Genomic DNA, 18,851 nt, shown 5'->3' with positions numbered 1-18,851 from the left:
ATGGGAGTGCAAATAAACACACAAAGCTTTCAGTCTTGTGGATCGCCCAGCCTGATGGGTAAAATCCTGTACCCTTTAAACAAGCTGTTGATGCTGAAATGCTACTTTTTGCTGTGATGTCTCCCCTCCCCTTATTGTAATTGAAGCATGATGTTCGGGTTTTTTTTTTTTTTTTTTTAATCTTTTTCTGGAGCTCTATATTATAAGACTTTTTAACTTCTAAATAAATGAATACTATTTGCATTAACTCTTGATGTTCCCCATTGTCTGCCTTTTCATTCTTTAAATTTGCTGTTGATTTCTTAAATTGGTCATGTTTTACACAGCGGTGGTTTTGGTTATCTGGACAGGGGTACGCTGCAGTTTACGGTACAGTTAACAATAGATCATGTCAAAGAAGAAACGATAGTCAGTTATTCAGGTGGTTCCAACATTCTACCCCTGGAGGCTTTCCATTTAAACACTGGATAGGAGGACATTAGTATCTGCTCCAGGGTAATTTACTCTGATGTTTCTATGATGTTTGTTCGCACATGGAAACACTGCAACAACTGTTCAGCTGGTACTGTATATACATTCCTCAATTCATTACAGCACTTTACCGGTCAACAATAAGGCAGTCTCAATCTAACAAGAATGCTTTGATCACATGTAACTACACATGATCAATGGGAGCGAGTCGCTTATCTGTGATTAGCAACTTGACAGGATTCACAAAATAGACACAAAATAGACAAGACATGAGAGCTGTGAACAACACAGTGAAGCCGTTCTGTTAAGGCTGGTCAAGGGACCAATAATATGTGACCTTAATACCTTAGAATTACTTTTAACAGATGAATTCCAAAATCCTTAGTTTAGCCAGTGTATTTTATATGTTGTATTGATAGATTGCATTATCTGAAAAAATCCAGTAGCAACATTTGGACAATCTTGGCACTGTGCGATACAAAAATACAACTAAAAGTGATTATAAAATGGTTACAAAAGATTGTGAAGCATTTTAATGGTCCAGCTGTTTTGGCTTATCAACAGTAACAGTAAAGCCAAATTTGTCAAATTTGCGTATATTATTTTGTACATTTCCCTTTAAGAAATAATCCCCTCTTTCCGCCTAACTCTTGCCAATCATTCTGTCAATAACGCCCGTAAATCTCAACTCACCTTGTTTAAAATCGAATCAACCCTCCCCCTCTGTGCTTTGATTTGTCAAAGTAATGCAATGCAACTTATTGACTGGCTGTAAATGGTGTCAATTTTTTTTTTTTTTTTTTTTTTTTTTTTGGTACACACAACACTAGGTACGCCTTCACTTGAAACTCATTGGATATTTACCATTTTTAGGAATTCTGATTGGGTGAAGTTGCTGAACGTCCTACTATCCGTGTTAGGTTGTGACAAGAGTTGGTTTCCCAGGAAAACTAAACTTTTGGTAGAGACGTGCAAAGAAGATGGAGAAGGAATCGGTTAGTGTTGTTTACATTTAGTTTTCATTTATATATATATATATATTTATATTTTTATACTGCGATCACCGCCCTTTCAACGGGTTGAATTGTTCCGCGTTATGTTGCAATATCTCTACAATGCTGGCAGACGGCTGTGCTCCCAGTTGAGTGTCGTGTTGTTATTATGCTAGCGTGGTTTTTGTTTTTGCAGTTCTCCATTCCTTATTAAAACACTGTCAATTCTGGGAAATGTACAACCGTTGCTCAATGGATGACAGGTACCAGGTATTCTGCATATTGCAAAGAGCGTGTTGTGCAGAATATTCCTTATAAATGGGTTGTCATCATTTTCATCGTGTGAGCTAATCTTTGCAATTAATTGTTATCCGACAGTGACAGTATTTGTAACATCTCTTATTCTGACGTAGTTTTATGTCTAGGAGACTAGTAATGCCACATGTTGTCTTTTGTTTATTTTACACGTACTACTAACATATGTTGGTGGTAGTACAATTCATTGTTAGCTTACTTAGTTTAAAAAATAAAATGAAAAAAAAAAACTTGTTTGCAAGTTTGGTTACAGTTGCTTTTTCAAAATAAACCTTCACCGACTTTGATCAGCATGGTCTTACTTGCAATGTCTGGAAGATCGTGAACATCGCACACACGTTTTGTTTTGCTTTATAATGCAAATGGCCTTTTCTTTTCTTTAATTTTTTTTTTTTTTCTCTCGGACATTTATTTTATGATATGCAAAAGATGCATCTCTCTGTTGGAATTCCGTTTCAGCCCAGATTGGGTAAGAGCAGATCTGATACAGATGAGCAGATAGATGAACAGTGGGCATGATGTTTTGCTGTACAAAGGTACAAATCCTCCTGTGAGGACACTGCACTCTGATTGGCTATCATGTTATTGTTAATAAAACTGAAAAATCCTCTCCCTAGACCGAAACTCTAACCTAAGGTCAGTATCCTATACTGCAGTCATTACACATCTAAAGTAGTTCATGTTTGGCAGTGAATAAGCCTTTTAGTTACTTTAAACAAAAGGTGACGGGAGGTGCTGACTTCCTCAGTTGTCCTGTCAGGAATATTTCATGGTACCTTTGTAAGCACTGCTTCTGATGGCTCACCCGATGGACAATCCTGCAGATACTCTCTATGGTCAATATAATGACATCCTTGTAAGTTATCCTTAGGTTGGCAAGGTGTAACAGCTTTTGGTTTTTGAAATGTCTGAAATGCTGTAACTTCCTCTGTTTATTCTCTCACCAGTTTTAAGTTAGTTTTTACTCCAGTGTAAAGCAAAAGCCACGTTTTGGACACAGTAGACCTACTGTAGTGTTTGTGACACTACACTAATTGATGGATTCCCCTGCTGAGCAGATATCCATAGCTCTAATACACTAAAATGCCCCATTTTTATCCAAATTTATACCTAGTTCCACGGTTCAAACCTAACAACCAGGGAACCGCTTTGCACATTACCAAATTAGCGCATTTATAAACAAAGAGCACATAAACAACTAATGATAATTAACTGAGAAAATTCACAAACGCTGTTAGTCATGAAGTGGCCAAGCACTTTTTTAAATGGCCCAGTTTTACTGGGATGAAAAACTGTAGCGCCTATATCTCAACCACAGAAATCTGTGACTGATGATTTTACCGTTGTGCGCCGTTTTCTGTCAGTGCTGCTCCTATGAGTTGCCCAGATTGGATGCCATAACACCAGCGGCCCAACATGTATGTAAAATATGGCAGGTTCTCTTCAATCCTCACTCCCACTTCCCACCCCAAGAAGGGAGAATCCAGGGATGATGTGATAAAGATTGTTTTCCATAAAGTAACGTCGCCTCATGGTTAAATATCCTCTGTTCACATTTCCAGATGGGAAATTTCTGGGTGGTTTTTTTGGAAAGTAGATAGATATGTGCCAGAAGTGTAATGACCAACTTCCTAAAAAATAACTTTAATTACATTTTCTTTGTGCCATTATAAACATACATAATTAGTTCCCCATGTACAACATTCTCCATTCAGTCATCTGTTTTTAAAAGACTAGCCATTTGCAATTCTTGGCAATAGTACGGATGGCATTTTAATTCAATTCAGAATAAAAACAACTTCACTGTACCTTTTTGGACCAGAGTACTTGTGGGTATTCTCTAAACCAAACATTATAAATCCAGTGGAGTCTGAAATTAATAAACTGTTGGTATTAGGGGTACAGATTTAGTTAGCACTTATAGTATATCCTAGACATCTGTTATCATTAAACTGCTGATTCTCATAAACCATTTCGACTTGCAACTTCATTGTGGCAGTGTTCTGGAAACCCCTTTGACCCGTGGCCTAAGATGGCTGTCATATAAGGGTCATGTGATTTTTTGCTTTCTGGATGATAAAGACCTAAAGCGTCAAGATATTGGCTTCATACTTGGCAGCTGGATTTTTGGATTCCCTCGGTCAAGTTCGATCATTTGTGTATGACAGTTCTTTATAAAGCTGTTGCCGCTGCTATTTCAGATAGTGACTTCATATTTGCAGGCTTATATACCACCACCACCCCAAATATACTAAATCTACCTATTCAGGTTGTGTGACTTTCTGCCTCTATGAAGTCTGATTAGAGGTTGTGTCTAGTAGAAGTGAGCCATTTCACTCCCACATTGTTTTAACCTCTGGACAAAACAAGTCTTTTCCCCATCCATTAAAACACATGTTTACAAATAATTAGTATGACATACCCCTTGGATTATGCTACCGGGGATGGTTTGGTTATACGCAATGGACCATCGATTTATTTTCCTTTCTTTACTACTTTTTATAGTATCTGTCATTCACCTGTGTTTTGAATTAAAGGCTTGTTGTTTTGTAGAGTTGGCTCTGAGATACACAGTGCTATGGGGACAATGTTTGCTGACCAGCGTTGGATCATATGAGGAGTGCTCAAGGTGAAGTGGATACAGTCTGCTGTATCTGAAGGTAGGCAAGCTATAAAGTACTGAGCAGCCGGAATATGTGCATGTGGTCGAGGGGCGTGCAGTCAAGGCTGGCCAGCAGCAGAAATAGCAAAACCAGAGGTGGCAGACTACAGTTCAGCGCTTTGGTGCACTTTTATTAACAACATCTAAAAGGTTTAAACAAATATCCAAATTGAAAATAAAACAGCACCCAAGCTACAGCTGTCTCATTGCAGGCCAGAAAGCACAAGCTGCTGCTCTCAGCCCTTCTTCTAAACTAGCTCGTCTCCCTCTGCCCCCAATAAACATTTCTTTGCTCTTTTTAAATGGTGTAGTGTTTTCTCCAGGTGGTTAATTGACTGACTGATTGATCAGCCAACCAGGAACTGTGTGCCTAGCATTCTCGGGCTGATCAATCAGACAATCAACCTCCCCAGAAAGACACCACATCAAACCAGTTATATTAATTAAACTGATGTGGTTGTGCAAGTGGTGGCCATCTTGGCTCCAGGCTGTTGCACCACTCTTGAGCCAAGATGGCTGCCAGCCACAGAAACCCATCTTTTACTGTGCAGGTCCTCAGCCTAGTCACACTGCACTACTGCTGGAGATCTGTAAGACATCCACCTGAGCATCACCTCAAACACTGAGGCTTGTTGAATAGTTAAGTGCTCTGTTTTACTAGCCTTTATATACAGTATTTGTTTTTTTAATTTGTGATTAAGTCGGTACCTCATTCCCTCTTGGTAAGTTTTGTATCAGTGTTAAATGCTAGTTTCTGAATTGTGTTGCACGTTGTTTTCAGACGCCTCTGAGGGTGACAATGCCAGAAATGACAGAGATGACAGAGAATCAGACTCCTTTAGAGAAGCCCCACAGGTGAGTTGTGTTGTTATCAAGGCAGTGAGCCTACATTTTATTTTATTTATTTATTTATTTATTCATTCTTTAACCAGACTGAGGCCTCTTTTACAAGAGTGTCCTGGCAAGATGACCAGAAGCAGACGGCAGTAATTTCACATCCCTGAAAACAACATCACTCTAAAAGACAATCTCATCATACATGCAACCTGGAATCACAAACATTTACACTTCAATAATTCTTGTAACCTATCTAAAATAAATGTAATCTTAGTCATTATTCTTCATTTATCTGATACTTTTGGGTTATTTATCTGATGCTCGATCATTTGCCGGATACTCTTGTCCCGACTGTTCCATGCCATAGGGGGCGCTGTAGCTAAATGCTGATCAAGATATAACCCAGGACCTTTTCCAAGGCACTTAATAAGTTAAGTGCAAGACTAGATTGTAAACTATTCTTGGGTGTATGTACCTGTAGTAACAAACCTAGGCAACCTGGCAACAAACCTATTACAGTTTTACATGCAAAGAGCACCCAGTGTAATTGCCTTCCACAATTAAGTGACATCCAATCTGAAGATGATGGATTTGAGGGCGGCATTCTAGTAGAATTCTGGCTGCTTTGCTCATTAGTCGCTCCAATTTTTTTAATTGCTCAGCAGTTGAGAATGCAATCAGCAAAATCTTTATAGGACCATCCTCGAATTTGAAGAAAGTGGTATCCTGTATAACAAGTAATCATCTACAGCAGAATTAAATGAAGGTAATCAGGTTAATCTGCTCTGAAGACAGCTGACATCATACAGCAAGTTGTCTCTCACACAGGTTTTAACCTATACTGGGTTCTCAGAAATAAAGATAAATACAATGTTGCACAACACTGGTCTAGGCATAAGCTGAAATGTTTTTGTATTTGGCCTAGTTTCATTCTGAATACCTGAGTATTGATGATTGAGTGATTGAAGTTAAAAGTAATATTTGTACAGTACAACGTCGCATATCCGACCCCCTGTGGACTGGGGTATAGGTGGAAATGTGAAAATGTGGGATTAAACATTAGGAAATTTTTTGCTTTAAAAGTAAGCAAACGCATCTCCACACAAAGATTTAAAAAAAATAAATAAAAAACACAAAACAAATGGTAAATGTACAGTAACCTGCAACTGATGGCTTCTTTCTTAACTCTTGAAGTCTCTGTCTTCCTGGTTCTGCTTTCTTAATATCTCTGTCAGGGTACTTTGCGCTCCTTCTTGATGTTGCCAACAGCTGATAAGCAGCTCGGTTTGAATATTGCTTCAGCTACTTTAAACAAACAGTCGGTAAGCACTGTGTTTATGAAGCTTGCTTTGTTTAATTCAAAGGCATTTAAAAGCTACAACAACACGCTGCCAACATCTGCAAGCTTGCGCTTCATCATATAAACACATTGTGTATTGAAACGTCACTGCTACACGCAGCTGACTGACACACGCACACAGCCCACCTCTCTTAAAGGGGAACACACCAAAAGGCTGATTGCTATAACGCTTGCTTTCTGTTTCCATCGCAGAAGCTGCATTTGCAGCCAATGCCATTACTCTCGTAGACTACTTTTAATATTTATTTATTTATTTATATTTAGCGAGGCGGTTAATTGATCAGGGCAGTTATGTGACGGTTGGATATGCAACGTTTCACTATGCTACGTTTTATACGCTGTATATTTTTTAAAAAGTGATTGTAATTGGGGTAGCTGTTTTATGAAAAAAAAGTCTGTCTTTTTTTGTATGTTTTTTGTTCCAAGTCAGTTATTGAGATCATCTTTAGCCCAAAAATACTTTTAAATTTTTTTTTTCATTTCCAGGAAGAAAAACAGAGAATCTCACAATGCAGGTGAATATACACAAGCATCTTATTCTTCTTAATGGTTAATAAAATAAGCTTGCCAATGGACCAAATTTGAATGGGGATACAATTTTAAACTATTGTTTGGATTGTTTTAACAAAATAGTTCCATAGTTGTCAAAACTATCTTGTTTGCTTATCATATATTCAATATAACAAAGGGTACATAACTTCATCTTGCTGCCGGAACTTGGTTAACTATTTTGGTTTTAATTTCAAAAGTGTAATTTCCTTTATCTTCTTTTCCACAGTTGAGAGACATCGGAAAAAAAAGATAAATTCGGGAATCAACAAAATAGGAGAGCTCATTCCTTGTTCAGCAGCTTTGAAACAGGTGCATCATTTAGTCATTCAATCAACTGAGCAGCGTACTGCCTTTGTTGTAACTCGGCAGAAGACAAGCTGTTTAGGTTTCTTGCAGTGTGATCTGCTTTTAGACATCCCTGCATCCTACAAAACGGTTGCTTGTAGACAGGGTTGGGGTCAATTCCAGTTTTTCAATTCCAATTCTTTTTTAAAATCTATTCCCAATTCCAATTCCCTTTTAATCAGTTCTAGCGCTTCATTGATCAAAATTGCAATTAGCTGTACTCTGTTTAAAATGAGCTTTTTACAGTGGCAACAACTTACTTACATTGAAGTAACTGATAGTCAATTAAATTGGTTTTTGGGAATTGGGAATTTACTTTAAAAACCGGAATTGTGAATTCCAGTTTTGGAATTGGGAATTTAATTTAAAAAGGAATTTGAACATAGTTGTAGTTGGAATTGCTTTTTGATATGGGCCTGATCTACCATGCTTTTTTGTTTACTGTTTTAAAATCTTAAACAATAACCAACAAGTATTTTTGGTTGGAAAAAAGCTAAGAAACTATACTGCTTGGGTCTATATCATTGGAGGAACTTACATGATGTGTGTTTCTACAGAACATGGGTGTAGCCAGGAAAGGAATTGTACTGTGTTTTTTTTTTTTTTTTAATTAAATTATAAAAGGTATAGCCAAAATATTTGTATAGTTGGGTTTGGCTTTGCTGCCCAGAACAGATATGCTACAAAACCAGTGATAACTTGTATCCCATTTAAGCTGCATCCACTTTAAATGGGAAAACCTATTGATCATGTGCTGATCAGTCACTCAGTTCTCTCAGCTGCATCAAATTGCAAAGTCATACATGTGAAATCTATATTGTAACATGCTAAAATGCTAACAATGTGTCTTCTTGCAGAAGAAAAGTGTAAGAGTGCACAGTGCATTTTTATGTTTCCTCTGGTTCCAAAAGCTACATAAAGGTGTCTATGCCCCAAAGGCAGACTTTTCCCACAATGCAATTGTATTTGTTAAAAAAGGTAGAATTTGATTTTTTTTTCTTTCTTTATAGAGCAAGAACATGATTCTGGAGCAGGCTTTCAAATATATAGTAGAGTTGAAGAAACAAAACGATGAGCTGCTTCTGAACCGGGGCGACAAGGAGCAGGGTAAGGATTTGCTGTCATAGCTCTGCTGCATACATTAGCCTTGAACACATTCTGAAACTTGTGTTGCTTGTGGTCAACTGGCTATTGCCCATGTTTAAAAGGTATTTAGACAATTACAGAGTGGTGTGACAAATTTCACATCTGCATGTGGACTAATGGATAGCATAAGAATCTTAATCTAAAACTTCTCAGCTTTGGCAAGTAAGGTTGTGTTGTTAGAATTGTTACCAAAGCTTTTTTTTTTTTAACTGTTAAACTGAATTCACTGTTTTGAATTTTGTAGCTGAAGAGATTAAAAGACTCAGGAAACAACAAGAAGACCTGAGGAAGGAGAATGGCCACTACATTGAACTGTTGAAGGCTAATGGCATCAATTTCCAGGATGACCCCACTGTCCATTGGAGAGGAAACATGAAAAAAGCTAAAGTGGCAATGGTCATTCCTACCCACCAGGTTCAGAAGGGAATCATTGTTTTCTCAAACTGCAACAAGGTCAATCCCAGTTGTCCAGAAGCTGTAATCCAGAATGTGGTGGTGAATGCTGGGCCGAGTTTACAGGAGCAGACTGCTGATCCTGTGACTATACAGAATATGTGTAATATGACTGCCCCTGAACTCTGCTGGAAAGGGACCCAGCTGCAGGACATTGCACCTACAACATGTGCAAAACAGCAGGCTCAGCCAAGCCTTCCCACCACACTTTCTACGACTAAAAACAGCATTGCCAACTATACATCTGCCAGAACGGTGCAGAACACACAAAGTGCGCCTGTTTCCGTTTCCCGGAATGTCCTTCCTGACTGTTTCACAACTAGAACTAATGTGCAAAATCAAACAGCACTTTCAGCTGCCAGCAGCAAACCACAGACTGCAAACTCAGCACAGACCATTCCAGCAAATGTTAACACCTCAAATATTTTACATCTGCAGCCATTGCATTTACAGCAGAGTAAATCTAATTCAGTTCTACAGGAGCCAGCGTTGCAGGCTTCATTACAAGCCCCTCCCCTGAGAACCTTGATTTCTGAAAAGCTTTCCACCTTCAATAAGAGCACATCTGTAGCAAATCATAGCATGCCACCAACAGCCACAGCTCAAGTTTTGACTTCTATCAATACTTTCCCATGTTTAGATAATACCTGCTCTATCCCATGTTCTTCTTCCAGTATCAGCAATGATTTAAACAGTGTCGACACTTTTACCAGGATAGCTTGTGGTAACACCCAGACCACATGGACTACACTACAGCTTGCTGGAAACACAGTGCAGCCTTTGAACCAAATGCCTTCTGGTATTATGCCCACTTCGATGAATGAAACAGTCACAAATGCATCATTAGACAGCGGGATTCTTAATGGGTGCAACGTAGTCGCTCCAATTGGCTTGAAAGGGACTTCTCTGTGCCCTGCAGGTAGGCAGCAAGCACATTCACAAATAGCTGCGGTTTCCTTGCCCTCTCTTCACTCTGTTCCTATACAGCCCGTGTTAGCACAGCCCCAGATTGCTATTCAGCCACAACCTAATGTCCTCCCATTGCTACAAGCGATGCAGGTTATCCAGATGACTAATCCTGCTGGTGCAGCCGTCCCTCAAACTGGTGCTAATCCAAACGTTGTCATCCTACAACCAGCCAATACTGGCCCAACACCAGCTGTGGTTAGGGAGGGCATAGCCAATCAAACTCCATGTCAGCAAATAGTAATCATTCAAGCAGCCAATCAGAATGCCGTACTTCATAATCAACAAACAACTGTTGCACCATCTGCTGTCCCAGTAGCCAATCATGTTGTTACTTCCAGTTGCCCAGTTCAGACCCCAAGTCTCCAAACTGTGGGTGGCAAACACCTTGTGCATATTCTCCCTAGACCACTTGCTGCCTCTGACAGTCAACAGCAAGCTCAGACCATTTCAGTGAATGGTCAGATATTTGCGTTGCAGCCAGTAAAGCCTTCCCGTGGAGTGTCCAGCCAGAACCCCATGCAAATTGTTCAGCCCACAACCTGTGAAGACCCAACAACAAATGTAGCCCTTAACACTTTAGGCGCTCTCTCTAACTTGAATCAGAGTATCTCGCAGATGGCTGGCCAGAGCCGTGTGCCACTCTCTGTGGGTCAGACTTCTACCCAAGGAGCATCATCTGCTAGCAGCCAGATAAACATCCCCATATCCAACATCAGTGTTGTAGCCTCCAGTACAAGCACACCCAGCAACTTATCTGTCTGCTCGATATCAAAAAGCATCTGCAGCACAAGTGCAGTGACAATGTTAAAGAAACCCAGCACACCTGCAGGTTCCAAACCTAAAAGGACTTCTTCAAAGAAACTGAAACCCTCCAAACAACGGTCTTCACCTCTAAAGGCATCTAAACCTTCATGGAGCCAGATGGCAAATGTTGATGTGCAACCACAACTTCCAAGTAAGGAGACTCAGTTTGTATCGGAGCACCTAACAGCTGCATCAGAGTCAACTGCCAATACACCGGTAACATCCTCTGCTCTGCTTGTAGTGTCTTCTGGATTGTCCCAGTCTGCTCTTAGTAATGAATATGTTGCAAAGGAGCCAGTCGGAACTACTGCATCATCCTGTTCTGCGCCTGCTGAATCCGTCACAGTGCAACAGCCAGGCTTAATTACCCCAGCGTTGTGTGTGGAAGAAACAGCACTGCCCCTGCCACAAACAACCTTTCAAGACAGCCAGACAACAAATGTGTCCTCCACCAACACTTCCTCGTCTGAATCTTTGTCATGCATAATGACCAACATTTCTGAACTGTCTGCTCAGATCTCAATGTCTTGCCTTAATACTCTTCCGCTACAATCCATAGGATGTGAAACCCAAAATAATAACTTAGTTTCCTGCAGCAGATCTGGAACTTCTACAACATCTGTCAGTTTTCCAGAGCCTAAGATTCAAAGACCAGAGTCTGCTATATCATCATCATCATCTTCCATATCCCAGGCCAGATCCATTGCACCAGAACCTAAACAGACAACAGCTCAAGATGATTTAAACACTAGCTGCTCTGGCTCGAAGGAGCCACCGTCTAGTGACTTAACTGATAAAGAAGATCATAACCAAGATATTTTGTTGGTCAACAAGGAAAATGCCCCACAACAGCAGGCTAGTGTACCAGATCATGAGGGTGCAGGCAATTCTTTGCTTTCCAATAGGCAGTCAGACTCTCCAATGTCCACCAGCTCTGGCAGCAGCCGGGGATTCTCTGTGGCATCCATGCTCCCCAATGCCAATCGAGAAGATGTCCCTTGCGTTGGTACGTCGGGAAACATGTACAACAGTTTCAGTTTCTCAGAACAAGCGGATATCTTGGCTCTTGCAGCCACAGCCATTTTTGACGAAGAAAGCCAAAACAAGAAAGGTGTAACCAGTGGCTCTGAAGTTCACTTACATGGACAAGTTTCTATAAACCAGCAGCCTCCATCCGTCAACAAAGAGAAAGATAGCAGCCAACAGCCTAAAAAAAATCAGGAGGTAAAGGAAAGTATTTCGAAACACACAGAAGTTCAACCAGTAAAGTTACCCTCCCAGGTTCAGGTAAGCAATGAAAGACCAAAAACGGTTAGCAGCAGTTCTGCTGGTATAAATCTACCCGTGTTAATTTCAGCCTCCCATTCATCAACCTCAGCAGGCTGTCTGAGTGTTAATAACTTAATACAGCAGAACACTGTTAGCCAAACTTACGTCTGTTCTTCTAACCTGAATCCTCCAGACCACCCTCAAGTTTCAGTGAACATGCCAAGGTCATCTTCCAGTTCTTTCACGACTCAGTGTAGTGGACCAACACAAATGTTGGAATACACTCACAAGAATGTTGCCATGAGAAGCCAGGTTGTTCACGATTTACACTTGAAGCAGAACAGCGAACATCACAAGGATGCTTCCAAGCGTTCTTCTCAAGAGGACCTCCTCCTTCCAACAAACAAGCGACAGAAGCAGTGCCACAGCTCCAGTATAACAAGGCTTGAGGTCAAGTCTGCATTGGGCAGAGCCCTGGAGAATGTGCCGGAACATCCTCAAATTATGATTAACCAACTTCCTTCTAGTTCCACAAGCTCGGTCATCTCAAGTAACAACAACCAGGGTCATGATGGTCTCAGCACCTTGTTTTCAACAAACAGTTTCATGCATTCAGTTCTGAGGCAATCCGAGATACAATGTGTGCCCCAGCCTGCAATTCAGGAGAAACAACAAGGTCAGCAAAGTGGACAGCATTTACAGCAGCATCCCCACCATGTTGCTTCCCAAGCAGCGCTTCACCTTCACAGCAACAATCCGTATCTCAAACAGCAGCAGCAGCAGCAACAACAGCAAGAACAGCAGCTTCTGGGACAAATAAGAGAAAGGCATCATTTATATCAACTACAGCACCACCTTACTCAATCGGAGAGTCAGCCAGTCTCCCAACAGCACCATAGCATCCACCAGCAGAGGACTATGCAGCAAGAAGTCCACATGCAGAAGAAGAGAGGTCTTCTACGAGGAGCACAGGTTGGACCCCAGATGTCTTTACAGCAGAAGCAGCACCACAGTGGTGGTGGGGATCAGAATATACAGCAGAAAGGTGGACCGCCACATTCTCATCACCAGCACCTTCAACAGCAGATACAACAGCAGCAGCAACAGCATTTTGGAGGGCCACACCCAGAGAAAGGGTGTGAGAACCCATCCACAAGCAGGAGTCACCATGCCGGTCATCCCCAAGGCCATCTCAGTCAAGAAATCCTGCATCAGCAGCATCAACAGCAGCAGCATCAACAACAACAACAGCAAGAGGGTAGCAACAGTCGGCAACAAGGAGTTCAGGTTGATCATGGTTTAGGGCAAAATCAAATGCAGATGCTGATAACTTCCAGGACTTTAGAGCAACAGATGACTTCACAGCCAAGCATTGTATCCCGACCTTCGGATATAACATGTACTCCAACCAGGCAGGAAAGGAACAGGATTTCTAATTATTCTGCTGAAGCGCTCATTGGGAAATCCACTTCCACTACAGAGCAAAGAATGGGTATGTCCATCCAAGGTCCTCGAGTGAATCAGGAGCAGTCTGATATGAGGTCGTACCTTGATGTTTCAAGGAGCAAAGGTATAGTGCACAACATACAAGGCAGGATCTCGGTAGAACACCCTGTAGTTTCTGATGTTCAGCGAGTTTCAGAGTGTCCCCCGTTTAAGACAATTGGGGGTAACCAGCATCAGATACCCAACTTTGAAGTGCAGGCTTCCCGAAACAGCGACATGGCAGCTAAAGTGGTGCCATCACATAGAGGAATGCAGTCGCAAGGTTTTAGAATAGGACAAGCCCCATCCATTGACAGGCAACAAAGAGGATCTTACCAGCCAGCTCAAGCAGGGAGTGGTATTCCATCTAGAGAGAATGAGAACTCCTGCCATCAAAGCTTCATGCAGAGCCTGCTGGCTCCTCACCTTGGGGAACCAATCAGTGCGAACCAGAGGATTTCTGATCACCAGAGGAATGCTCAGTGCTGTCCACCGGTCAGTATGGAATATAATTGTCCTCCAGTCAGGGAGAGTGTCCACGTAAGGAGAGAGAGTGAGGCTCCGAACCGGGAAAGCTGCAACATGCCCTTAGGCGTGATTAGCTCCAGAAACAACTCTGTAAATATTTCCTTCTCCAGCTCCTCTGCAGCCGGGGACATCCAGAACAAAAACACGAGTCCTATTGTTGCTGCACAAAAGCCCACCTCTATGAGGATGAATGATAGTCAAGGGAACAAGAGTCACTTGAATCAACAGGTTACCACCAACATGCATGGGACTGGTGTCAGGCCAGTCCTTCCTCATACTGTGGTCTCTCATGGCAGCTCTGAGCAAAGCCGTTCCACAGTTCGCTCTCTAAACACATCTGCAAGCCACCGCTCTAGGCACCCAGCACAGGACGCCCAGAGCTCGAAAATACGTCCCTCTGAAAGAACTAGGTCTGGAAACCAAAGGCAAGGCAACACCTTTGACCCAAACACCCATATTACTCTAACCTCAAACAGTGGTATGATTCGCCAGCAGATTGCTGCTGAGAGACGTGGAAGCATTGTGCGCTTTATGGCCGACAGTCCACAAGTCTCAGCTGACAACCTAGCCACAGACCAGCATGCCTTATCACAGAACTTTGGCTTCTCATTTATTCCTGAAAGTGGCATGAATCCTCCCATAAATTCTAATGCTTCCTTTATCCCTCCAGTTACCCAACCCAGTGCTACACGAACACCAGCTATCATACCAGTGGAGCCACAGAATACCCTGCCCTCTTTCTACCCTTCATACTCTACTCCTGCTCACCCAAGCCTGTCTAACGATATCTCCATACAGTATTTCTCCAATCAGATGTTCACCAGCCCCAGCACAGAGAAGGCTAACAGTGGGGGTCTGAACAACCGCTTTGGTTCCATTCTGTCTCCTCCCCGGCCAGTAGGTTTTGCACAGCCAAGCTTTCCTCTGCTTCCAGACATGCCCCCGATGGCGATGGCCAACACCTCGGGCATCACTCCCCACCTATCCAACTTTAACCTAACCTCTTTGTTTCCCGAAATCGCTACTGCACTGCCTCCTGACGGCTCAGCCATGCCCATGTCTCCCCTGCTCTCCTTGACTAACACTACCACCTCTGACACCACCAAGCAGCCTTCCAACAGACCAGCGCACAACATAAGCCATATTCTAGGACATGATGGTAGTTCAGCTGTCTGAAAAATACGCCATGTGTAAGCCTAGTCCTAGCAATGTCTTAAACAGTAAGTAGCAATGTTCCAAAAAATATAGCTTTCCATGTCCCCAGGTGTTGCTACAACTGTTTACATAACATACCTGTAATTTTTCTTTTCATTGTTAACTTGCTGACTTTTTACACTTGCAACTTTGAACAGAAAAACTAGAGCACTTGCTGTTATTTTTTTTAATGGATTTTTTCCTGCAGTGATTTAGAGGACAGATTTCAAACCCCAGTGCATTTGAGCGCACACAAAAGAGCTTTCAAACACTTTACCGTTATAGGTGTAAAAACATTACAGTGAAAAGAAAAATTCCAGATACGTTATTTAAGCAGTTGCCACAAACACTTGGGGCCGTATAAAGCTATATTTTTCAGAACCCCGGCTCTTACTCTTTAAATTTTGGAAATCATAATAATAATCTATCATTAGATGCAGTGTAGATTACTGGAGGCAAAATGTACAGGATATTTGAAGATGGAGGGAGGCGGGAAATTGCAGTACATTTTAATTCATCATGCACATTGCACTAAAAATATTAAGCTTTTGCAGCAGTGATAAGTTTGCACCATTTTGCACTTTGACAAAGTGGAATGATGGTAATGTTGTACCGTAATCTTTGATGCAGTACATCATTGGTACTTGCTTGTGGCATTTCAAACCAGGTAATTGAAACTAGTGCAAAAAGTAATATTGTGGTTAAATTCTCTTCAGTTTTAAGCTGCTGTTTAAATTATAATAGCACTAATCGACCCTAATCACAAAACTTTTAACTTAATCTTTTATGTTTTTTTTAAAGCCTATATAAAATCATGCATTTCACTGTTGAAAACAATTCTATCATCAGTGATAACAAATTAGTTCACCTAAATTAAACAAAAACATATATAAGTTTAACAAACTCCCATTATTTTTCAATATAATTAAAGTTCTAGAACTAAAGTTCTAAGCTATCCTAATGTGTTTATTTCTCAGTTTCTAATGCCATGAAAATGGACATCAGTGTTGGGTCTCAGACCTCCTAAATGGTTTGCTACAGTAGTGCAGTTGTTGCTGTTTTATCATTTGTGCTTCAGCCAGAAGATGGGGCTAGATAGTCTCTGTAATATTTGGAACCAAAAGGTACCTTCTCAACTTTATTTGTTAGTTTAAAACAAGTCTTACTGTTTTTACTTTAGCTATAATTTAACAAAACAATTAAAAAATTGTAGTTGTACTACTGATGACACCAGTGATTAATGCAATTGTCTATTCTTATATTAGGTAAACCACTCTTTAAAAAATTAAAACTCCAATCATTTAAGATGGCCTGTTTAGTGTGTGGGTTCTGGCTGGGTATGTTACTTTCCTTTTGAAATGGCAGCTGAGCCAAACTGATGCCAACAGCTGATGATTATAAGATCATAGTATATTTGTGTTCTCGCTAAAGTGTGAGGGAGCATCAGTGACGTAGGTTCATGCTACAGAGATAGATGGAGGCTGTTTTGTATTTTGAAGTGTAAGGCATGTCTGCATTTTCAGTAATGTTTGAGTGACTCGATTGTCAGTTGTGTGTCACTGTAGGGTATTGTATCATTTATACACGGATACAAGGGTTACATTACCGGTGTCTGAATTCCTGTCTCCTCTTGGCATTCTGAACAGCTCTTCCTGATGTTGAAATTGGGTTTGCTGTACAGGGAAGTTGGCAAGACACCACCTGCTCCTGAGTTTTTCTATATAAAAAGCACGTTTCTGTATCTCCTATATTTTTTTAATCATTATTTTCATTGCGTGCTTTGAAAATGGGAGCCCCTGATTTGCCAGTGTAGAAGGAACAGCAGTTTTCTTGGCTTGCTGTGTAAAAAGCCAAAGCAAGCACCGAGGAGTGACAGGTTTGTACACCACTCACTGACTTCCCTTAGCACTGCTAATTTGTAAAATTTATGTTGAAAGGCAACTTGTGATAAGGAAGATTTTGTGCTTGCATTGCCTTTTAAAGCTGCCCCAAAATGGGTTCACAGTTCTGTCAGCAGCTTTTATTAACTTTCAAGCCTTTGTTCATCGGCCAAAGTTGGCACCGTTATTTCAACAGGACGTATACAGTACATGATGCAGAGCGCTTCAGTGTAAAGAAGGTGGTCTGGTTCCTTAGACTTGGGATTTAAAGCAAGCTCCTTTCAGATTGATTTTATAATGTCCTAGCCCACAAGTAATAGTACGTTATTTGGGGGCAGCAAATTCACACGGCTTCAATGAAATATTATAGTGGAAGCTGAATAGTGTACAAACATTATGTTGAATTTCCTGTTGTTGTACTGTTAATTTCAGAACAATGGCCACGAATGAAATGATGCGTAGCTTAAACTGATTTTATTTATCTTTTCACCCTACCGTTAACTTTATCATTCTGTGTGGTTCTGTTGCTCCAACGCTGACATTTCCTCAATGTCAGAATCTATCCGGCATCGTCTATAAAATCAGGTAGATTCTAGTAGAGAGGAACTCGGAACCACCCAGAACGATTGTAAAAACCATGAAAGTTAAGAGAAATTGGGGGACAAGAATCAAATGAAATACGGAGATACTTCTAATAATGTATCACAATGTAATGTGAACGATTCCACAGCGATTCCATTACCGTGTGCCACCCAATGTGGGAATTAGTGGTTGCTAATGGGAATGAATTCGATCCACGTTTCTTAAAAAATATCAGCTCATGTATTCAAAGGTAGTTTGACATGCTGATTCTAATGCCTGTGTTTAATAATGTGGATGAGAAGCCCAGTGGTTATGAGCAATACGTGCTTTACACTTGCTGCTCTAAACAGTGCTGTGAATTTTCTTTTGTTTTTGATATCAAGTGTGTAAAGAAGAACACTAATTGAAATCTGAACATCTTTGAAGTCAGGTTATTGGTTTATGCAAACAGAATTTGATCATGTTTGATTTGTTATTAAAAACTCATTGAGGGGTTCAGCAACAATCAGGGTTTACAATGTGAGCTCGTTTGTTTGGAATTGTACATGTTTGTTAAATTTAATAAAAACTTTGTATTGTCTGTAGATATTTGTAAATATATAAAGACTTGATTATTAAAGAGTTTCTATTGAAATAATCTGGTTTTGCTTTTTTTTAATTTATATCTGTGACAACAGCAATAGTTATTTTTATTGTTTGAAAAAAATAATTGTCCTTGTAATTTTAAAGTGTAAAAAATACATCACTATACCATTCAGATGCAGTTAAAAAGAATGAGAGGAACCTAAAATGTTCACTTTTTGCCACCAGAGGGCAGCAGGTGACCATTACAATGCGTTGCTACAAACTTAGGACAATGTACTAAGCCTTTTAACAAGTCTACAAATCATGACATTTTGCATATTTACATACAGTAATTATATTGCAGTAGCATAAAATAACAATGTCAGTGTCACACAAATATACTTGTATTGGTTTTGACCAAAACAAACTCGAGATGTATTCTG

General features: G+C 40.6%; 1 protein-coding gene across 1 annotated transcript; it reads left to right on the top strand.

The window, feature by feature from the left end:
- Positions 1–1,367: 1,367 nt before the first annotated feature.
- LOC121302737 (basic helix-loop-helix domain-containing protein USF3) lies at positions 1,368–18,419 on the top strand. Its single transcript, XM_041232857.1, has 7 exons — positions 1,368–1,466; positions 4,332–4,438; positions 5,222–5,295; positions 7,124–7,152; positions 7,416–7,498; positions 8,545–8,641; positions 8,925–18,419. Exons 3-7 carry the CDS (start codon positions 5,240–5,242, stop codon positions 15,362–15,364), a joined length of 6,705 nt encoding a protein of 2,234 aa, XP_041088791.1. The 5' UTR covers positions 1,368–1,466; positions 4,332–4,438; positions 5,222–5,239; the 3' UTR covers positions 15,365–18,419.
- The last annotated feature ends 432 nt before the right edge of the window (positions 18,420–18,851 follow it).

Source organism: Polyodon spathula, chromosome 30, assembly GCF_017654505.1.
Source record: "Polyodon spathula isolate WHYD16114869_AA chromosome 30, ASM1765450v1, whole genome shotgun sequence".
Lineage (NCBI taxonomy): Eukaryota > Metazoa > Chordata > Actinopteri > Acipenseriformes > Polyodontidae > Polyodon > Polyodon spathula.
The sequence above is the reverse complement of the archived record's forward strand: the minus strand, read 5'-3'. Positions and strand labels throughout refer to the sequence as shown.